This window comes from Geotrypetes seraphini, chromosome 5 (assembly GCF_902459505.1).
Source record: "Geotrypetes seraphini chromosome 5, aGeoSer1.1, whole genome shotgun sequence".
Lineage (NCBI taxonomy): Eukaryota > Metazoa > Chordata > Amphibia > Gymnophiona > Dermophiidae > Geotrypetes > Geotrypetes seraphini.
Genome location: NC_047088.1, coordinates 181,912,556 through 181,932,617, shown reverse-complemented (window position 1 = coordinate 181,932,617; position 20,062 = coordinate 181,912,556). Strand labels below are relative to the sequence as shown.

Genomic DNA, 20,062 nt, shown 5'->3' with positions numbered 1-20,062 from the left:
GGAAGGAACGGTGGGGCCGGGTGAGGAAGGCCGCCTGCTAGGTAGGGGGACAACAATGGCGCTTATGCTCAAGCCCCCGCCGCAGCTCCTCTCTCGATCCTGGTGCGGTTCGAGAGAGGAGTCGTGGCGGCGGCTTGAACATAAGCGCGATTGTTGTCCCCCTACCTAGCCGCGAGGCTGCGGCGGGGTTTCCATGGCAACCCGATCGCGGATCTCAGTGTAGGGCCGGGTCTGGCGGCGCCGTGTAGGGCGGAGGCGGGACCTCAGCACTGCACCGCCGGGCGGCTCACGCCGCCGGCCCCCAGGAGCTCGAGGCCGGTTGCGGACATGCCTGGCATGGCATAGTGCAGGAGGAGTGATCGGTGGTGCGAGGTAGAGAGCAGGTGATGACAGTGATTGGTGGCGCAAGGTGGAGAGTAGGTGATGACGTAAAACGCGCGCATGCGCACTCGTGTTTTCGGGACGGATCAGGGAACACGTTTTTTTTTAGTGCGCATGCGCGGCCTAGCATTTTATTATATTAGATAATACTTTTTCAGAACATTTCTGTCTGGAGAGGGGAGTTAGGCAAGGATGTCCACTATCCCCTTTGCTTTTTGATATTGTTTTGGAACCCTTGCTATTGGCTATTCAACAGGCAGAGGAAATACAGGGTATCCCTTATGCAGGTCAGGAATATAAGGTCTCTGCTTATGCAGATGATATTTTGCTTCATTTGAGGAATCCTGAATCTTCCATTCCACACTTACTAGCTTTAATTGACAGATTTGGAAAATTTTCTGGATATAAAATAAATTGGAGTAAATCGGAGGTTCTTCCGCTAAATGTACATTGTGTAAAAGGATTTTTTGACACATTCCCTTTTCTTTGGAAAAAAGAGAGTATAAAATATTTAGGTATTTGGATTCAAAAAACATTGGAAGACACGATGAAAGTAAATGAAAAATCTTTATTGCTAAATTTCTCAGAAATATGTGAGCCTGTGGTTTGCTACCAAATGGACATGTTGCCAGTTTATTTTCAGGGGTCATTTTATAAGAAATTGAATATTCTTATCAAATTTTTTTGGCTAGGTAGAAATGCTCGTATCACTTTAGTATCTTTACAAAAACCAATTGCGATGGGTGAGGTAAATTTCCCAAATTTTTATAGGTACCATCAGGCCTATATACGGTATTTTCACGTAGATAACGCGCACCCATGTAAAATGCGCACACGGGTATAGCGTGCGGGAAGCCGAAATATATGTTTAAAAAATTTTGTATACCGCGCATGCTGCCCGACTCTCCTCTCCCCCTTGAAGTCCTGTCCCCACCCTGAAAGCCTGATGCCCCCCCGATGTCCGATTCACCCCCCCCCCCGCAGGACCGCTCGCACGCACCCGCACCCCCACCCTGAAGGACTGCTTGCACCCCCACAGCCTCTCGACCCCCCCCCCCCCCATCATGTAGAAGCTCCTACCGGTGTCCTGCTGCTTCCTCTTGGCGGTCCCGGCCCTTCTGTGAGCCCTGCGCCTGCGCTGCTTCCTTTTCCGGCGGTCCCGCCCTTTCTCTGACGTCAAGCCCTCTTGCCCCCCCGACACGATCGGGGCTAAAAGGGAGCCCAAGCCCTCTTGCACCGCCGACTCCCCAACTCCCCAACAATATCGGGCCAGGAGGGAGCCCAAGCCCTCCTGGCCACGGCGACCCCCTACCCCCACCCCGCACTACATTACGGGCAAGAGGGATCCCAGGCCCTCCTGCCCTCGACTCAAACCCCCCTTCCCCAACGACCCCCCCCAAGAACCTCCGACCGCCCCCCCAGCTGACCCGCGCCCCCCCTGGCCGACCCCCCCCACCCCCCTTCCCCATACCTTTGTGTAGTTGGCCGGACAGACGGGAGCCAAACCCGCCTGTCCGGCAGGCAGCCAACGACGGAATGAGGCCGGATTGGCCCATCCGTCCCAAAGCTCCGCCTATTGGTGGGGCCTAAGGCGCCTGGGCCAATCAGAATAGGCCCGGGAGCCTTAGGTCCCTCCTGGGGGTGGGGCCTTGGGCACATGGTCGGGTTGGGCCCATGTGCCTCAGGCCTCGCCCCCAGGAGGGACCTAAGGCTCCCGGGCCTATTCTGATTGGCCCAGGCGCCTTAGGCCCCACCAGTAGGCGGAGCTTTGGGACGGATGGGCCAATCCGGCCTCATTCCGTCGTTGGCTGCCTGCCGGACAGGCGGGTTTGGCTCCCGTCTGTCCGGCCAACTACACAAAGGTACGGGGAAGGGGGGTGGGGGGGTGGCCAGGGGGGTCGCGGTTCGGCTGGGGGGGCGGTCGGAGGTTCTTGGGGGGGGCGGTGATTGGAGGGAGGGGGGTTTGCGTCGAGGGCAGGAGGGCCTGGGATCCCTCCTGCCCGTAATGTAGTGCGGGGTGGGGATAGGGGGTCGCCGTGGCCAGGAGGGCTTGGGCTCCCTCCTGGCCCGATATTGTCGGGGAGTTGGAGAGTCGGGGGGGGGCAAGAGGGCTTGAGCTCCCTCTTGCCCTGATTGTGTCGGGGGTGCCGTGGTTGGCTGGGGCAAGAGGGCTTGAGCTCCCTCTTGCCCCGATTGTGTCGGGGAGTCGGCGGGGCAAGAGGGCTTGACGTCCGAGAAAGGGCGGGACCGCCGGAAGAGGAAGCAGCGCAGGGCTCACAGAAGGGCCGGGACCGCCAAGAGGAAGCAGCAGGACACCGGTAGGAGCTTCTACATGATGGGGGGGGTCGGGAGGCTGTGGGGGTGCGAGTGGTCCTTCAGGGTGGGGGTGCGAGTGCGTGTGAGCGGTCCTTCGGGGTGGTGGTGCGGGTGCTTGCGAGCAGTCCTTCGGGGTGGGGGTGCGAGCGGTCCTGCGTGGGGGGGGGTGAATCGGACGTCGTGGGGGGGAACTATGTAAAAAAATTTTGTACAATGCGCTCACGCGTATAACGTGCAAGGTTATGCACGGTTTGTAAAAATTGTATATAACGCGCGTGTTATATGCGTGAAAATACGGTACTGTGTCAGGGTATGTATCGGATCCTTCCTGAGCTCATGGAACAGCTCCCTGATTGGCTTTACTTAGAATGGCAACTCCTGTCTCCATTGAGATTGTGTCATATTTTAAGTATTAAGTTACCTAGGATTTATAAGGACAATAGAATTTTATTCGCTACATGGCAGACATTGAAATTTATTAATAATTTAACACCTATTCCGATTCATCAATCCACGTGTCAGTCCTTATGGTTGAATTCCAAGATTCAAATTGGCGAGTCTTAAGATCCTCTGGAAGCACTGGATGCAGGCGGGTATACGTACACCGGATGATGTGTTATCAGATGAAAAGCTGCTTGACTTTTCACGACTGCAACAAACATTTGGTATCGCAAAGTCTCAAGTATATAAGTGGTTGCAGTTGAAGCAGACCATCCAGTTTTGAGGGAGCGGCCAGGAGATATGGTCAGTCGTTTTTCTCCTTGGGACCTCGGTGGTCGCTTTGAGAAGTAGATTTGTAGTTTAGTTTTCATGTAATACGGAATCGTTTCATTGAAGGTTTTGAAAGCGAGGAACAGGACCTTGAAGGTGCAGCGCTTTTGAATGGACAGCCAGTGCATGGAAGCTAATGCAGGAGTAACATTATCACGGATTCCTAGGTTTTTCAGAGGCGGATTGCAGCATTTTTCACCCTTTGGAGGCGGGAGAGAGTTTTGGTAGGCAGACCCACTAGTAGAGTGTTGCAGTAGTCTACGCGGGACAGTACAAAAGCGTAGAGTAGTTGGGCAAATTTAGGTTCTGAGAAGTATGCACATATGGTTTTTAGTTGGCGGAGGTAGTAGAAGAAGGATGATATTAGTTTGGATACGTGATCTGTCATTGATAAGTTAGAGTCAAGAGTTACTCCTAGGCTGTGGACGTTGTCTTTGGGTGTAAGGGTGTTTGTGGCCCAGGAAAAGGACGGATGGGGGTATACGCATAGATCTTTGTGGATCCAGAGAAGTTCTGTCTTAGATTCATTTAACTGTAACTTGTTACCGGTCATCCAGGTCTTTATTTCAGTTAAACAAGATTGGAGGTTGTAGATTTGTGTGTCTCGGTGATGGCCTAGGTGAAGATAGAGTTGTAGATTTTCAGCGAAGGAATGGATTCTGATTCAGTGTTTTCTTGCTATGTCCAGTATTGGTTTGACATAGAGGTTGAAAAGGAGAGGTGATAGTAAGGCTCCCTGAGGCACTCCATAGTGGAGTAGTTTGGGTTCAGATAAGGATTTTCCTAGTAGGACTGTCTGTGATCTGTCAGTCAGGAATGAAGAGAACCATTGAAGTGTGTTGTCATGAATTCCAATGGACTTTAGCCTGGATAAGAGGAGAGAGTGGTTGTTGGTGTCAACTGTGGTACTGAGGTCTAATAGTACCAGCAGTGTGTCATTTCCATTGTCTAGGATTTTCCAGCAGTCATCTAGCAAAAGCACAATTTCTGTGCTGTGGTGTTTCCTGAAGCCCGATTGGAAGATAAAGAGGGTTGTGTTTGTCTTCTCAAAGTCTTGCAATTGCGTGAGTACTGTCTTTTCCAATATTTTTGAGATGAATGGGAGGTTTGAGACAGGTCTGAAATTGCTTGGGTTGTCTAGATCCATGGTTGTTTTTTTCAGGAGTGGTTTTACTATGGCAGATTTCCAGCTCCATGGAACTATACCTATCGTAAGGGACTTGTTTATTAGGGGTAGGATGGATTCCAGGAATACCTCGTTTGTGTTCAGGAGTGTGTAGTGGAGGGACATGGGTTCAAGATTGAGGTTGCGGGGCGTACGGAGTTGATTATGGTTTTGAGGTTGTTGTGGGAGATCAGTTTGAAACTGTTGGCAGCAGGCTCATCAGTCCCACCCTGACTTTTTGGGACTGCTCTGTTACGTCCCACTTATCCTGGAATAAAGTGGGATTGTACAAGAATGAAAGATTTGGTTCTTAACTTTACTAATCTTCTTTCTTGTAAATCCTCACTTTATTCTGGGAACCCGCCCTATGTTTTCTGATTTTCCGATTGTCTGCTCTACAGGTACTAGTAATCTGGATTTATTTTTCTGAGCAGCCTTTATAAGAGTGCCATCTGACTGGGTTTAGCACTTAAATAGGGGGGGGGGTTTCCCTAGTTCAGGCACCCCCTAGTTCAGGGGTGTCCAATGTCGGTCCTCGAGGGCCGCAGTCTAGTCGGGTTTTCAGGATTTCCCCAATGAATATGCATGAGATCTATTTGCATGCACTGCTTTCAATGCATATTCATTGGGGAAATCCTGAAAACCCGACTGGACTGCGGCCCTCGAGGACCGACATTGGACACCCCTGCCCTAGTTCATCCGCCCCCTTCTGACATTGCAGGCTGGCTCTCCTTTTGACATTGTTTGACATTGTTTTGTCATTCAGTTTTTCAATGTTTCATAACTTGTTTTTTTCATTTTGCATTGTTGCTGCATTTGTTTATATGAACAGAGTTAATTTGCTTGTCGGGGAGTTCTCTGTTCCTTTCTCTCTCTTGTTTGTTATCCTCTACAGATGTTCCTGGCTGCTTAAAGACTGACTGGAGTCCAGAGGAGCATGCTCAGTGGTAAGGTGTGAGAGGGAGGAGGTAAAAGCCTTCAAATGCTTGAGGCTTCCTACAGATTCCTTGCAGGAGACGGTAAACAACCCACCGGTCCCGGAATAAAGTGAGGATTTACAAAAAAGAAAATTAGCAAAGTTAAGAACCTAATCTTTTGCTCTCTAATCCAGTCCTTCTTTTTATATTGTTACTGCCCAGTCTTCCTCTAGTTCCATTAGCTGAATTTTTGGTCAAACTAAGTGATTAGGTTTTCTGCTAAAACTTTGCTTTTGTCTAGCTGGCCAAACTTTGGCTAGATTTAGGAGTGCTGTTTGTGCTATGGTTGTATAAATGACTGTGAATGAATCTAATTGTGGCTTACCATTTTATATTCTAAACCAGAATTATTATGTTCCTAATAACATGAGCCCTTACTCTTCCCATTAGGCATTCTGTTGGTGACACCAAAGTCCCTTTTTGTCTTCAGTCCTGTGTGAAGCCGTTAAAATATGCCATTGCTGTGAATGATCTTGGCACTGAATGTGTGCATAGATATGTTGGTAAGGAACCTAGTGGTCTACGATTCAACAAACTCTTCCTGAATGAAGATGGTAAGAATCATGCTGTAGTAAGACGTATGTCTGTTTGAAAAATTAAAAAACCTCTTAATCTTTGTTTTAAAAGCATTCAAATGCAGTTATGCAAGTCTACTTAACCAAAGCTCATTCAAATTTAAACATCTCTTGTATAAAGATATGATTTTTGGATTTTTTTGGTCAGTGAGTAGATATGCTTATGAGTAGATATGCTTATGCTAAAACATCCTGTTCATTCTCTGCTTTATATTTCCATAGACTGTGTTCACTGGAGATCCCATGCAAAGAACTTCTACACAGTTAACACGAGCATAATCTAGTTTTAGCATGGTATAGCAATTCAAGAAGAGTTTTAGTACAGTTGTTAATTCACAAAGAAACCCATATTCTGTTACGTCCCTTCCGGATTCCATATACTAGGTGTTCAATCCCAACCCACATTAGGGGTATTGCAGAAATCCCACATCTTTTCTGAACACATGCTTCACCTCCTTAGCCTGAGAGTTAGTAAACAATCCCTGTTTCAGTTTCTGCAAGCAATCCGTACAGAAGTCTTTTGCAGTTGCTCTGCTTCTGTTTATTATTTTTTTGCTCAGGTTCCTGTGCAGTGGCTAAGCACCTTGCGTTTTTGGGGGGCTTTGGCTTCCTTTCTTCGGGGCCTCTTGCGTGTTCCAGTCCCTGTCTCTGTATTTCATATGCTGTTTGCTCATTTCTCTATGTTTTCTGTTTATACCTCTGCTGAGAAGTTGTTTTTTAGCAAATGTTATTTTCTGGGGAAAACATGTATTTTGAATTTCTGGCTGGCTGATGTTCCTCCCTCCTTCTGGTATTGGAGGAATAAATTCCATGAACTTCTGGGATGGGAGGCCACCATAGCTTATTCCTCTCACCGCCGGAGCAGTCTTTGTTTGTATTTGGTCTCCTTATTTGGACAGTTTGTCTCCCTGGATTCGTAGTTGTATTTTGAACAGACTGCAATTGTATCCTACTCCGCCTGTCTAATTTTTTTTTTTTTTCTTTTTCTGGATTTGGGGGGAGGGGGGTTGGGGCGTGGGGTGGTACGGGAGGGGGGATCTCGGCGTTCGGGGCACCTTGTACCCTAGGAGGACATCAGAGTCCAGTCCTCTTGGGGGGAAGCCTTGTCTTATTTACTTCAATTCTTGTCTGCCCTTTTGAATTTGTTGGTGTAAGGTTTGTTCTTGTTAATAAACATAGATTTAAACATAAAAAGAAGAAAGCGCCAGTGCCGCCAGTGGTTGGGCGTGGCTTCCTCATTCACAGGCTGTCTTCTACAGTTTTGTCAGGAGTGGACTCGACTTTCATCGGATGCTTGTTAGTCCTCCTTGTTAGTCCTCTGGCTTGGTTTCTGGACTCTGGCAAGTCAACCACAACAGAGACCAGGGTCTGTACTATTCTGCAACACCTCTTAGTCTTCGGGATGTTGGAACCTGTTCCAGACCACGAATTCGAGCTTAGACTCTTGATACTTCCTCATGCCAGAAAGGCTCAGAGGATTGGAGACATATTTTGGATCTACAATTGGTCACTCACTTCCTGTGAATTCCCTTTGTCCAAATGAACAACAAAGTACACAGTACTAACTGCTGTCTGCATGGGAGTTTCTAGTGTCTTTGAATCTCACAGAGGTTTCCTTGTTATTTCAAACTGCCCAGAGCTTCACAGGTTTCTGCATTTTCATGTTCTGCAACAGTATTTCCAGTTTGCAGCTCTGCCCCTTGGGTCTCGCAATGGCCCCTTCACTTTTGTCAAAGTGATTGTAGTTGAGGTGGCTTTCCGCCAGCAGGGTGATCTGGGCTCCATCTCATTGGGTGCACAAAGGTGCGGTGGGAATGGTAGTGTGTTTGATGCAGGTGTTGGCAAGTTCAGGAAGAGACACTTGGTGTCCTCGCAGTCCCTGGAGTTTCTGAGGCTTCTGTTCGTCTTCAGGCAGGGTCGTGTGTTTCCTCTCAGGGAAAGTGGATAGAACTTTTGTCAACAGATCAAAATTCTCTTGGACTGTCTGGCTCTCTCGGCCTGGTTTTATCTACAGGTTCTGGAATCTCGGGCAGCCTCCTTGGAGGTGATCCCCTGGGCCAGAGCGCCCCTGCGCCCTCGACAGGAGTCCCTTCTATCTTGGTGATCTCCGTTAAGTAGATGGAGCCAGTTAGCCACAATTTGAGTTGGTGGCTTCAGGGGGTGGCTCTCGGCCAGGGCTTGCTTCTTCGGATTTCTGAGTGGATAACTCTCTTAGGACGGATGCCAGTCTGTTGGCTGCGGGCTCACTGCAGGGCCCGCTCCATTCAGGGGCAGTGGACTCTTGGTCTTCAATGTTGGTTGACCTATTGTCTGGAGCTTTGGAAAATTTGGCTGGCGCTACTCTCTCTCCAGCCCCTTCAGAAAGACCAGCAGTGCAATTTTTGTCAAGCCACGGCGGTGGCTTATGATTATCATGAGGGAGCTCTAGTTCTCTGTCTCTGTCTATCTGTAGTCAGAAAGATCAGCGATGTTCCACTGGGCAGAAGCACATTTTCTGTCTTTCTTGGCAGCCCATGGGGCTGCAGTCGTCAGTGTTAAAGCAGTCTTCCTCGGCCAACAGTTCCTGGTCTCTTTAGCATAGTCCCTTTCGCAGGAGTCATTCTGTCTGATCTTACAAGAGCTAGAGTTTGCCCCTAAGGGTCTTGTTGACTTCAGCAGAAGCTAAGGTCAGATGCCTTGGTTTGGCCCTGGCAGGCTCACGAGTTCTTGTATGATGATCCCTCTGAGCCTCTGGTTGGTCAGGTCATTTGCCGGACAGCAGCGCATCCCTAATGTCTCTAGTGGCTTCAGATTGACCTCACTGCCTGTGGTATGTAGTTCTCGTATGTCTTCAGTGGGACGAGAAGCTCCGGCTCCCTTTTCATCAATACCTTCTCAGTCATGAACCATGGTGTTTTGGTCTTATGGCATGGTTTGTGAGCACTCAGCCTTGATGATATGCGGTTATTCGGAGGTAGTTTTGTTGACTTTTTTTACGCTCGAAGTAACCCTGTACTATAGCTTCTTTTGCCAAAGCCTGGAAGGCTTTCCCACAGAGGGGGCTAGGAATCAGGTAGAGCCTGAGAAGGCTCCCAATTATGTATTACTGGCTCTCTTTCAGGAGGGTTTATACAAAAGTCTGGCAATGGTCCCCTGAAATGTTCAGGTTGCAGACTTTTCACATTTTCGAGCGCGCAGAGGCACTAGTTTGCTTACTGCTCTTCCAGATGTAACCAGGTGTATGAAGAAGCGCTTCATCTGCATCCTCCCTTGTTTCTTCCTTTCCCTTTGTGGAGTCTTTAACATTGTTTTACAGGGCCTTGGTTAGGCCCCTTTTGTTGAACCACTAAAGGATGAATTTCTTCTGGACTTAACGATCAAGACGGGATTTTTTCTGGTCACCATTGTCTCAATTAGGTGTGTTTTTGGAGCTTATGCCCTTTCATGCAGGGAACCCTTTCTCCGTATTACGGCCACAGGTGTTTTTCTTTGTGCTGTACCTTCCTTCTTCCAAAAGTGGTCTCGGCTTTCCAAGTCCACCAGGAGGATAGGTTGACTGCATTTCATCCAACAGGTTTGGAGCAAATTAAATGACCTAAGGGTCTTGCTCCTTTATTTAGAAAGGACTATTGAGTTTAGGCTGTCTGATCACTTTTTTGTTCCCACTGCTGCGCCTCACCATAGTAGGTCGGTGTCCAACTCCTCGATCACTTGGTGGATTAGAATGGCCATTTCTGCGACTTCTGTCACCTGTGGCAAGCAGCCTCTGATCTTGCTTAAAGCCTATTCAATAAGAAGGGTAGCTGTGTCATTGGCGGGGGGAGGGGGGGGATCTCGCGCAATTCATCCTAATGAATTTTGCTGGGTGTTTTCTTGGTCCTCTCTTCATACATTTGCCCGGTTTTACTGAGGAGTTGTGACAGCGCGTTCTGATGCCATTTTCGGACCTCAGGTTTGAGGGCAGGCTCTTCTGTCCCTCCCTAGCTATCGTGGCTTTGGTACACCGCCTAGCTTATGGAATCCAGAAGGGACATAACAGAATGGAAGATTAGGTTTATACCTTTGATAATCTTTCTGTTAGTCCCTGGAGGGAGTCCATACAACCCGCTCTCTTTGTCTTCACTTAGTTGTTTGGAGTAGCCTACTCCTTTCTGCCTCGGTCACTCTTATTACAGGTTTGAAACTTTTCCAGCCAGTTTGCAGAGCATGTGGGGAGTGTATGTGGGTATACACTGCAGATTAGTGCTATATTGTTCCTGAGTTGCTTTTGTGCCTGTTATCACTTGGTAATATTTTGCAGAGCAAACCAGTTCATGAATTACTTCTGTTGTTGGGAATTCTCCCCTTTACCACTTTGTCCTGGATTTGCAAGTATGTGCTGAACTTTGGGACTTAACTAGGATTGTTTACTAACTCTCAGGTTAAGGGGGTGGAGCATGTGTTCAGAAAAACACCTAACATATGGAATCCTCCAGGAACTAACAGAATATTATCGAAGGTATAAACCTAATCTTCCACTGCAGACTACGTTTAAATGCATGTTAATGTGGTTATTTAAGTGTGGTTAAATGGTAATTGTTTGTGTCCCTATCCTTAGTTAATTGAAGTAGTTATTTAAGTGTCCCATTGCAATGTATATATTAAAATTAAAAAAAAAAGTTTTCCACACATTGTGTAAGGAAACTATGCCAGATATGGGGCAGTATAGAAGGGTTTGTTGAGAGGAGTAGATATCTAGCAGCCCCCCCTTTCACATCAACCCAACTACCCTTACCCAGATTGCTTTCTGATATGATGACTTCAGTTTTTAGGAAGAGACAAAGTTGGTGAAAGTGAACTTTTGATCCTTTTTATTTTTGATTGTATTCAAATAGGAGCCCATTTAATAAAAGTGTACTAAGCCATTATAGCATGAATTAATGAATGGATGCGGTAACAGATACTGCACAGCTTGACACCATGCATTAATTTGCAAAGTAATTGATTTGTCAAAGAAGGAAATATGAAATAGGCATAGAATGAGTGGGTTATGAATGTGAACCATGTTAACTGTCACTGCTGCAGATAGCACAGATGCACTCTTCTTTAGGTAATGCTAAGTGAATTAGCACTTTGTGTAAATACAAGTCTCCCTCACTACACACATACACAAAGTTTTTTCCGTGGGTTTCACTGGTATTTACTTGGGAACCAGATCAATGCCCTGTTGCTGTTGCTTCTTCTAGGCACCTTGGTTCAGAATGCCATTTCTGACTCCTAGCATTTGCCCCCTAGCAATAGTATCAGTAGATTATGACAATTACCCATACATAGGTTAAAGAACTTTAAATAAATAACTCTCAAATTTTAGTTTTTTTGTTGATTTTGCAATTTATAATTTCAATTATAACGTGCCGCAAAAAAGCATTTTGCTTTGTTTAGTGTGCCAGAGCTAAAATAGTTTGAGAGACACTGGCTTAGAAGTTGCTCCTGCTCCCTGCTGAACATCAGGGAAACCCCCAGTAAGAGCTAGGGAAGGAGATGTTAGGCTACTAATTTTAGGGTTTGAGAATCTGGAGGTTAACTGCAGTTCCATGATGCATTAACAATAGCCTGGTTGCAACCATGCTAATCAGGAATGCACTTAACTGAATGGACAGATGCTGGTCAGGACACTAACATGTACTGCACCGCAAACATGGAACGCCCTCCCTATTTTTTTACGAGAGGAGAAAGAACTTGGAAAATTTAAAACTGAACTTAAAACCTTCCTTTTTAAAGATGCTTTTACAACATAATTTTACAGTTTCAGTATCATGTTTTCCTATATTATACCTGTGTTAACTATTTCCCTTTGTATTTTCCCTCAATGTTTCTTCTTTACTTTATGAATTGTATTTCATCCCTCCTTTCCCATGTTTATCAATGTTAAAATCAAGAGTTCTTACCCATTTTTTAAGTAATTGTATGTACTGTATTGTTTGTTTTATTTTTTTTATATTTAATAATTGTAAATTTTAAAGTGTACATCGCTTAGAATATCTGATTAAGCGATTGATCAAGTCTCCTAATAAACTTGAAACTTGAATTAGTTTTTACTACAACTGTAAACTTTACTGCACTTTAATAAACAGATTTCTTAGTCCTTTGAAGGACAATGTATGGGATATTTTATAAAAGGCATCATATTATAAGATAAATACATCTGCATTTAATATTTCTTTGTTTTTATAGATAGACCTCACAATCCTATGGTGAATGCCGGAGCAATTGTTATTACTTCCTTAATAAAGGTAAATTTATTTATACTTTTCTTACATTAGAAACATAGAAACATAGAAGATGACGGCAGAAAAGGGCTACAGCCCATCAAGTCTGCCCACTCTGCTTACCCACCCCCTGTCTATGCCCTAATGACCCAATTTTCTTATCTTGATCCTCGTAGGGATCCCACATGGGTATCCCATTTATTTTTAAAGTCTGGCAAGTCTGAATACTGTGAGTAGATAACAGGACTTTGGGCTTGTTTAACAAAGCCGCGGTATAGGTTTCTACCATGGACTGGTGTGGTAATTGCTCCGACGCTCAAAGGAATTCCAAGAGCATCGGAGCATTTACCTTGCTGGCTGCGGTAGAAACCTCTACCACGGCTTTGTGAAAAAGCCAGTGTTTGTCTTTTTTTTTTTTTTTTTACTTACTGGCATAGCATGCTATGGGCTTTTATATATATATATAAAAAAATATTTAAGGTACTAGAACAGGAGAAAGTGTTGACATTTTAATTTCTCTTTACCTTTCTTTTTTTCCTTCTACAGAATGTAGGATGGAAGAAAATCTCTTAGTAAATCAGGTCCAAAATTTAGTGCAGTTTAATTCCTGTGGTTTCTGTGAAGGGTTTAACAGTTCAGAAATGCATAGGGTAGTAATATTCACCCTCATCGTCACTACAGTTCATTTTGATCTCTTTTATGTTGAGGTGCCGTCAGTCTAAACCAGGGATTCTTAACCCAGTTCTTGGGACCCACCAAGCCAGTCTGGTTTTCAAGTTGTCCACAGTGAATATATATGAGATACATCTTGAATTCACTGTTTCTACTATATCCAAAATATCTCATGCATATTCATTGTAGGAATCCTGAAAACATGACTGGCTAGTTGTGTCCCTAGGACAGGGTTGAGAGCCCCTGATCTAAATGGACCAAGGGACTCGGGGATACGGCTGAAAAAACTTAAAAAATTGACATACATTGATAAAGTTTTGTATACTAACTCTTTGTATGCCTTTATAAAAATTTTGCACTCAATAAAAATGTTGCAAAGAATATTGAAAATAAATTATGTATTCTACAAAGGGTTGCCAGTCTTGTGCCATGAAAGTATGGGGGAGAATGTCTGCTATTTGAACGGTATTGGTATTTAGTATTGGAGATCTTGCACAGCATGCCTTTTTATGTACCAGAAGTACAAAAATAATTCATCTTTAGTATCTGCTAGACATTTCCAAGTGGCTCAGAATAGCTTTTGCTAGGCAAGATTGTGGGCTTTAATAGACTTTTGATCTGAGCAGCATGGCTATTATGTAGTAAGATTAACCATTATGCTCTTGTACTACTGTTTTATTTACAATATTAAATGATGTATGTCTATGTCAACAAGCAAGATTGAGCTGGGCATATAAGGGAGTGACATCTGATGCTGAGATGGAGCAGCTCATTCATGAGCACGTGCAGTGGGATCTCTTTTGTTCCCCAATTTGTTTCTTTTTTATGTTGTGTTTTGCTAATCAGTTGCAAAGCTCTTCATATTCAATAGGCTTTCCACCTTTGGTGTGCTTGGCATTTTTCATTTGTTTTTCATAAAAATTTATTTTTTCTTATGTGAAGATGTACCAGATGAAGTTAGGATTTCGGCCTTGCCTGCTAAAGATGTGTAATTGAATGGTCTTACTGAGAAGTGAGCTAACCCTCAATTTTGCCAATTTGCAGCTTTTGGATCTAATGCATCAAGACATCAATATTTGCCTATGGCCCAAAGGATTAAGCCAATGAATTCTGTAAACTTTTGCACATAATTGAACAGGTTATCCCCATTGGCCATATGGACACCTGGGCCCAACCACCTCGGGTATAAAAAATGGGTTAGCCCACTTGTCCGTAAGACCATTGGATTTATTTAGTCTCAGAATAATATCCATGTTGATTCTGACTCGTTAAACCATGTTTGTCCAGTTCTAGTTCAGTAGCCACCTGGACTATTCCTACCGGACAGTTCCCCTCTATTACCAGACATATACCCGATAATATAAGAAACAAAACAAACACACACACCCATTTCACAAAAAAATAACAACAACTTACCCCAACACTCAGGGACTGCACACACTCGGGGACTCCTCCTAACCCTAATACTTGGGGGCTTTACACAATGCAATCGCATCTAGAGCACTACAGGAGCAGTACAGAGTAGAACACAAGTATTTTTGAAGGTAATATTTTTTTTGAGGGGGGGAATGTTTATGTGGTAATCGACCTTAATAGTAATTGTCCGGGTGGGAATTGATGAGTGGGAAATGTCTGGGTGGTTAATGACCTGATACCATTTGTCCATGTATTCCATAATTTCATTCTTTAATAGTTTCTATCATTTTACCTGTTTTCTAGGTCATCCCTAGAATCCTTTTTAGAAATTAGCATTATATTGGCTACCTTCCAATTTCTGATATCGTAGATGATTTTATTTATTTATTTATTTTTTAAAAAATTTTTATTTATTAAATTTTGCATTCTTACAATAATTGATTGTACATATTATCTTCAATCAATACATGAAAATTGTGATTACAAATAATTCATCTTATCACATATAATATAACCATCCCCTTTTTCATTTCTTAATTCCAAATAATATACATTCCCCCTCCATTCTAATATAACTATTACTAATGTGCTATGAAATCTGATCATTGGAATAACGAGTCAATGGTTCCCAAATTTTCTTAAAATTATGAATATTTCCCTGTTGTAATGCTATTGTTTTTTCCATTTTGTATATATGACAGACTGAATTCCACCAAAATGTAAAATTTAATTTGGTATAGTCCTTCCAATTTTGAGTTATTTGTTGCATGGCGATCCCTGTCAATATTAATAATAGTTTGTTATTGTTTGCTGAAATCGGACTCTGAGTTCTCATTGCTGTACCAAATAATATAGTATCATATGAGAGTCCTACATGATTTTCTAGTAATTCATTAATTTGGGGCCAAATTAGTCTCCAAAATGCATTTATATAGGGACAAAAAAAAATTAAGTGGTCTAATGTCCCAACTTCTACTCTGCAATGCCAGCATCTATTAGATCTAGTACTATATATTTTTTGTAAACGCGTAGGGGTCCATAAAGTTCTATGTAACAAAAACATCCAAGTTTGACTCATAGATGCTGACTTTGTAGATCTTAATCTCCAGGACCAAAATCGTGGCCATTGAGACTCAGAAATTGTCTGACCAATCTCAATACTCCAAATATCCCTAAGTCCAGTTTTCTTTTTTTTATTTAGAAATCCATATAACAATTTATACCATTTTGCAGCTTGGTGACCCAAAAAATCTGCCTGGAAACATAGAACCTGCAGACTATATTGGGTATTAAAATCTTTCCATTCAGGGAACCCTGCCTGAATAGCTTGCTTCAATTGCATCCATTTAAAATATTGTGTTTTATTTAATCCAAATTTATGTTGCAATTGTGAAAAACTAAGCATTGATCCTTCTGAAATAACATCATTCAATGTTCGTATACCTGCAATTATCCATTGTTTCCAGACAATTTTGTATCCGCCAATCTTGATCCTGGAGTTCACCCAAATAGATTGATTTAAAGATTTAGCAATTGGCTCTGGTGATAGATTACTAATATATCTTAATGTCTTCCAAGTATCTAATAGAATTCTGTTCTCCTTATATCGTCTAGGCATATTTATACTAATTAGATGTTCTAAATGTAATGGGAACAGGAGCCGCCATTCTAGATATAGCCAATCTGGTACATTCTCCATGAGATCTGGGAGGATCCAATACATACCTTGTCTTAGAATATAGGCTTGATGGTACCTATAAAAATTTGGAAAATTTACCCCTCCCTCCACAATTGGTCTTTGTAAAGATACTAAAGCAATTCTGGGTCTTTTCCCAAACCAAACAAATTTTGTAAGAATATTGTTTAACTTTTTATAAAATGACCCCTGAAAAAATATTGGTATCATACTCATTTGATAACAAACCACAGGCAATATCATCATTTTAATTGTTTGAACTCTTCCCCACCAAGAAAGATGTAAAGGATTCCATTGCTCACACATTTCTGTTATTTTTTTTAATAAAAGTTTTTAATTTTCTTTGACTGTATCTTCAATTGTATTTTTGATAATAATTCCTAAATATTTTAACCCGTCCTCTTTCCAAATAAATGAATATGAATCAAATAATCCTTTGTTACAGTGAACATTAATTGGAAGAATTTCCGATTTACTCCAATTAATTTTATATCCAGAAAATTTTCAAAATTTCTCTAGAAGATTAAGTAAACTTGAAACAGTAATTCCCCGGTTCTCTTAAATATAACAATATATCATCTGCATATGCAGAAAGTTTAAATTCCCAGTAAGAAAATGGGATTCCCTTTATCTCCTTAGTTTGATTAATTGCAATTAATAAGGGTTCTAAAACAACATCAAAAAGTAAGGGAGACAAAGGACATCCTTGTCTAACTCCCCTACGCAAGTTAAATCTATCTGATAAATTGTTATTAATATATAATCTTGCACCAGGAGAGCTATACAATGTCTGAATCATTTTAATAAAACCAGGGCCTATTCCAAACCATTCCAGAGCTTGATACATATAACTCCATTCCACTCTATCAAATGCTTTTTCTGCATCTAAAGAAACCATAAAAGCTGGATCATTCATATTTTTCGCTAAATTTAAAGAGTGAAATGCTAATCTAGTATTATTTGATGAGTGTCTTTTAGCAATAAATCCTGTTTGGTGTACATCAATAATAAAAGGAAGAGCTTTTGCCAATCTTATTGCTAATACTTTAGCAATCAACTTACCATCTACATTTAATAAAGAGATAGGCCTGTAATTTGAAACCAAGGTAGGATCCCTGTTTGGTTTTGGTAAGACAATAATTACCAAATCAGCCATAATACCTGATATATTCCCATTATTTATTTGGTATTGATACAAATTTAATAAATATGGTAAGATAATATTTTGAAAAGTTTTGTAAAATTCAACAGTATAACCATTACCACCCGGAGCGGATCCAACTCTAAGAGACTTCAATGCTGATTCTATTTCTTTTAAAGATATAGGATCTTCTAAACTTCGTTTTATATGATCCGGAACATTTGGTCCAATAAATGCATTTAAGAAATTTAACCCATCTTGTTCTTTATTTTCATAAGATTCAGAAGAATATAAATCTTTATAAAAATCAAGAAACTGTATTAAAATATCTTTGGTGTTAGTGTGTGTATTGCCTTGTGTATCTTTAATTGCAATAATCTTAGATTTCCTTTTTTTTGCTTTAAGAAAATTTGCTAATAATCTTCCAGCTTTGTTTGAATTACCATAGTACTGAACTTGCTTATAGAAGATATCTTTCCTCACAAATTGAGAAGAAATCTCATATTTCGCTTTTACTTTTAATAAATTTTGTAATGTAATATGTTCCCATTTCTCAATTAATTTATTTTCTAATATTTTAATTTGTTTTTCAAAATCAATATATTGTTTTTTAAGTTGTTTTTTAATAAATGCTGAATTTGAAATAATATTTCCTCTTATTGTGACTTTAAACGCGTCCCACAAAATCTCAGCATTAATATTGTCCGAATTATTAATTTGAAAAAATTCATTCATCTTTAATTTAAGATCTTCCAAAAAGTTTGAATCCGCAAGTAAAGCATTATCAAATCTCCAAATTGGATTAAAATGTACTATATCATTATTCTGAAAGTCAATCCACACACCAGCATGATCTGAAATTACAATGGGATCAATAACTGCATTCATCACACGCTGCGCTATATTATTAGACACGAATATATAATCAATTCGTGAGAAAGATTTGTGGACCTGAGAACAAAAAGAGAATTCCTGATCATTAAAATGAAGAATACGCCATATATCAACTAAATTACAAGATTGAACCAAATTATCTAACCCTAACGATTTCATAATTCTACTTGGTCTCTTATCCAAAATCGGATCCATTACAGCATTGAAATCCCCTGCTACGACTAAATTAGAAGCAGCCAGTGGTAACAGTAATTGTTGAACTTGTTTGAAAAACTCCATTTGATTCGAATTAGGAGCATATAAATTAAATAAATCCAGGGTTGTATTTCCCAGAATCATGCACCCATCTTCCTAAAGGATCATAATTTATTAATTTGAAATCAGCATTGCACTTTCTATTTATCAGAACAGCAACCCCAGCTTTTTTCCCCACTGCAGGTGCAAAGAGACATTTAGAAATCCAACCCCCAGATAACTTTTTAGATTCAATCTCAGAAAGGTGCGTTTCTTGAATAAAATATATATCCGCATTTTGCTTCTTAAGGAACATTAGTACTTTCTTTCTCTTAATAGGATGATTTAAACCATTGACATTAATAGAATAAATTTTTATATCCATCTATTTTATAATTAAATTTTGGCAAATATTTCTATAATAATAAACATGACCAGACCTAAGCACATTTATTAGATATATTTCCTTCACCCATTCCCCCATCCCTTCCCCCCCCAGAAAATAAAATTATAAAGAGACAATTCAAATTTTACATTTTTCCCAATTTCATTTCTCCTAAATATATTATACCTCTGAACCCCCCTCCCTCCCTCTATTCTCCCTACCTTCCCCCCCATACTCATTGTCTGACCTGGAACACACATTGGTATAGCAGACCCTAAACCCCCTCCCCCAGGCAACTAATATCCCTCCATATTGAATTAACATATCTCAAAAATTCAGCTATTCTTTTCCCCCCACATATGTAATTATTTAATTGTTTATATCTATATATACTCAATCATTCAATTAATAATTATGGACATTAATATTGATAATTTCATTTTAACATTCTTACATAAAATTATCTATAATGAATTCAATATATATATCTACTTAAACGTAATACATTATTCAAATAAATTAATTAGTATCTTAAAATTCTTTATCACCACATTTAATTATCCCTTCTTTAAAAATCCCAATCCCCTAGACTTAACCCTTTATTTAATAATTTTGTATTTCATATCAATTAGTATCTAGGTAAATATATAATTATATTAAGACTCATATTTAAATTAATTCATAAAAAATTATAAACATATCCTCTCTTCAAAGTAATATATGTCCAATCTTAATATTATTTTAACATATTTCAAAGTTAGCTATAATTCCATGTATATTAAATATCCATAGTTAATTTAAATATATTCATTCATACAGATAATATATATTAATACCAGCATCTAACCAATTTATTGTAAACATTCTCATGTAAAATCATTCATAATATATTCAATATAAATAAATATTTGAATAAAATATGTAATTTCATATTTATTAATAAAATTCTAAAATTATTTCCTATTTTATTAATAATCCCTTTTTGAAATATTCAGTATCCTATATTTATCTCCTTATATTAAGCAAATATTATTATTCATATTAGTTAGTAATTAGTAGTTGGGTAAATATATATATTTATAATAATTCTCATAAATAAATTAATTTTTTATTAAATTAAGAATATATTATTACATTTAAAATATTAAAAAACTTAATCAAAAGATCCTTGAAAGCATTATAAATAAATTAGTCCAATATCAGTCTTCTTTC

The 20,062-nt window shown here is 40.7% G+C and overlaps 1 protein-coding gene across 3 annotated transcripts in view; it reads left to right on the top strand.

Annotated features, from left to right (window-relative positions):
* Nucleotides 1-20,062, top strand: part of GLS (glutaminase) — a 281,149-nt gene that overhangs the window by 71,443 nt on the left and 189,644 nt on the right. For all 3 annotated transcript variants that reach the window (XM_033944403.1, XM_033944405.1, XM_033944404.1), the window contains exons 6-7: nucleotides 6,001-6,164; nucleotides 12,378-12,436. In XM_033944403.1, coding sequence (XP_033800294.1) covers nucleotides 6,001-6,164; nucleotides 12,378-12,436 — 223 coding nt within the window. The remainder of the gene's footprint in view (nucleotides 1-6,000; nucleotides 6,165-12,377; nucleotides 12,437-20,062) is intronic.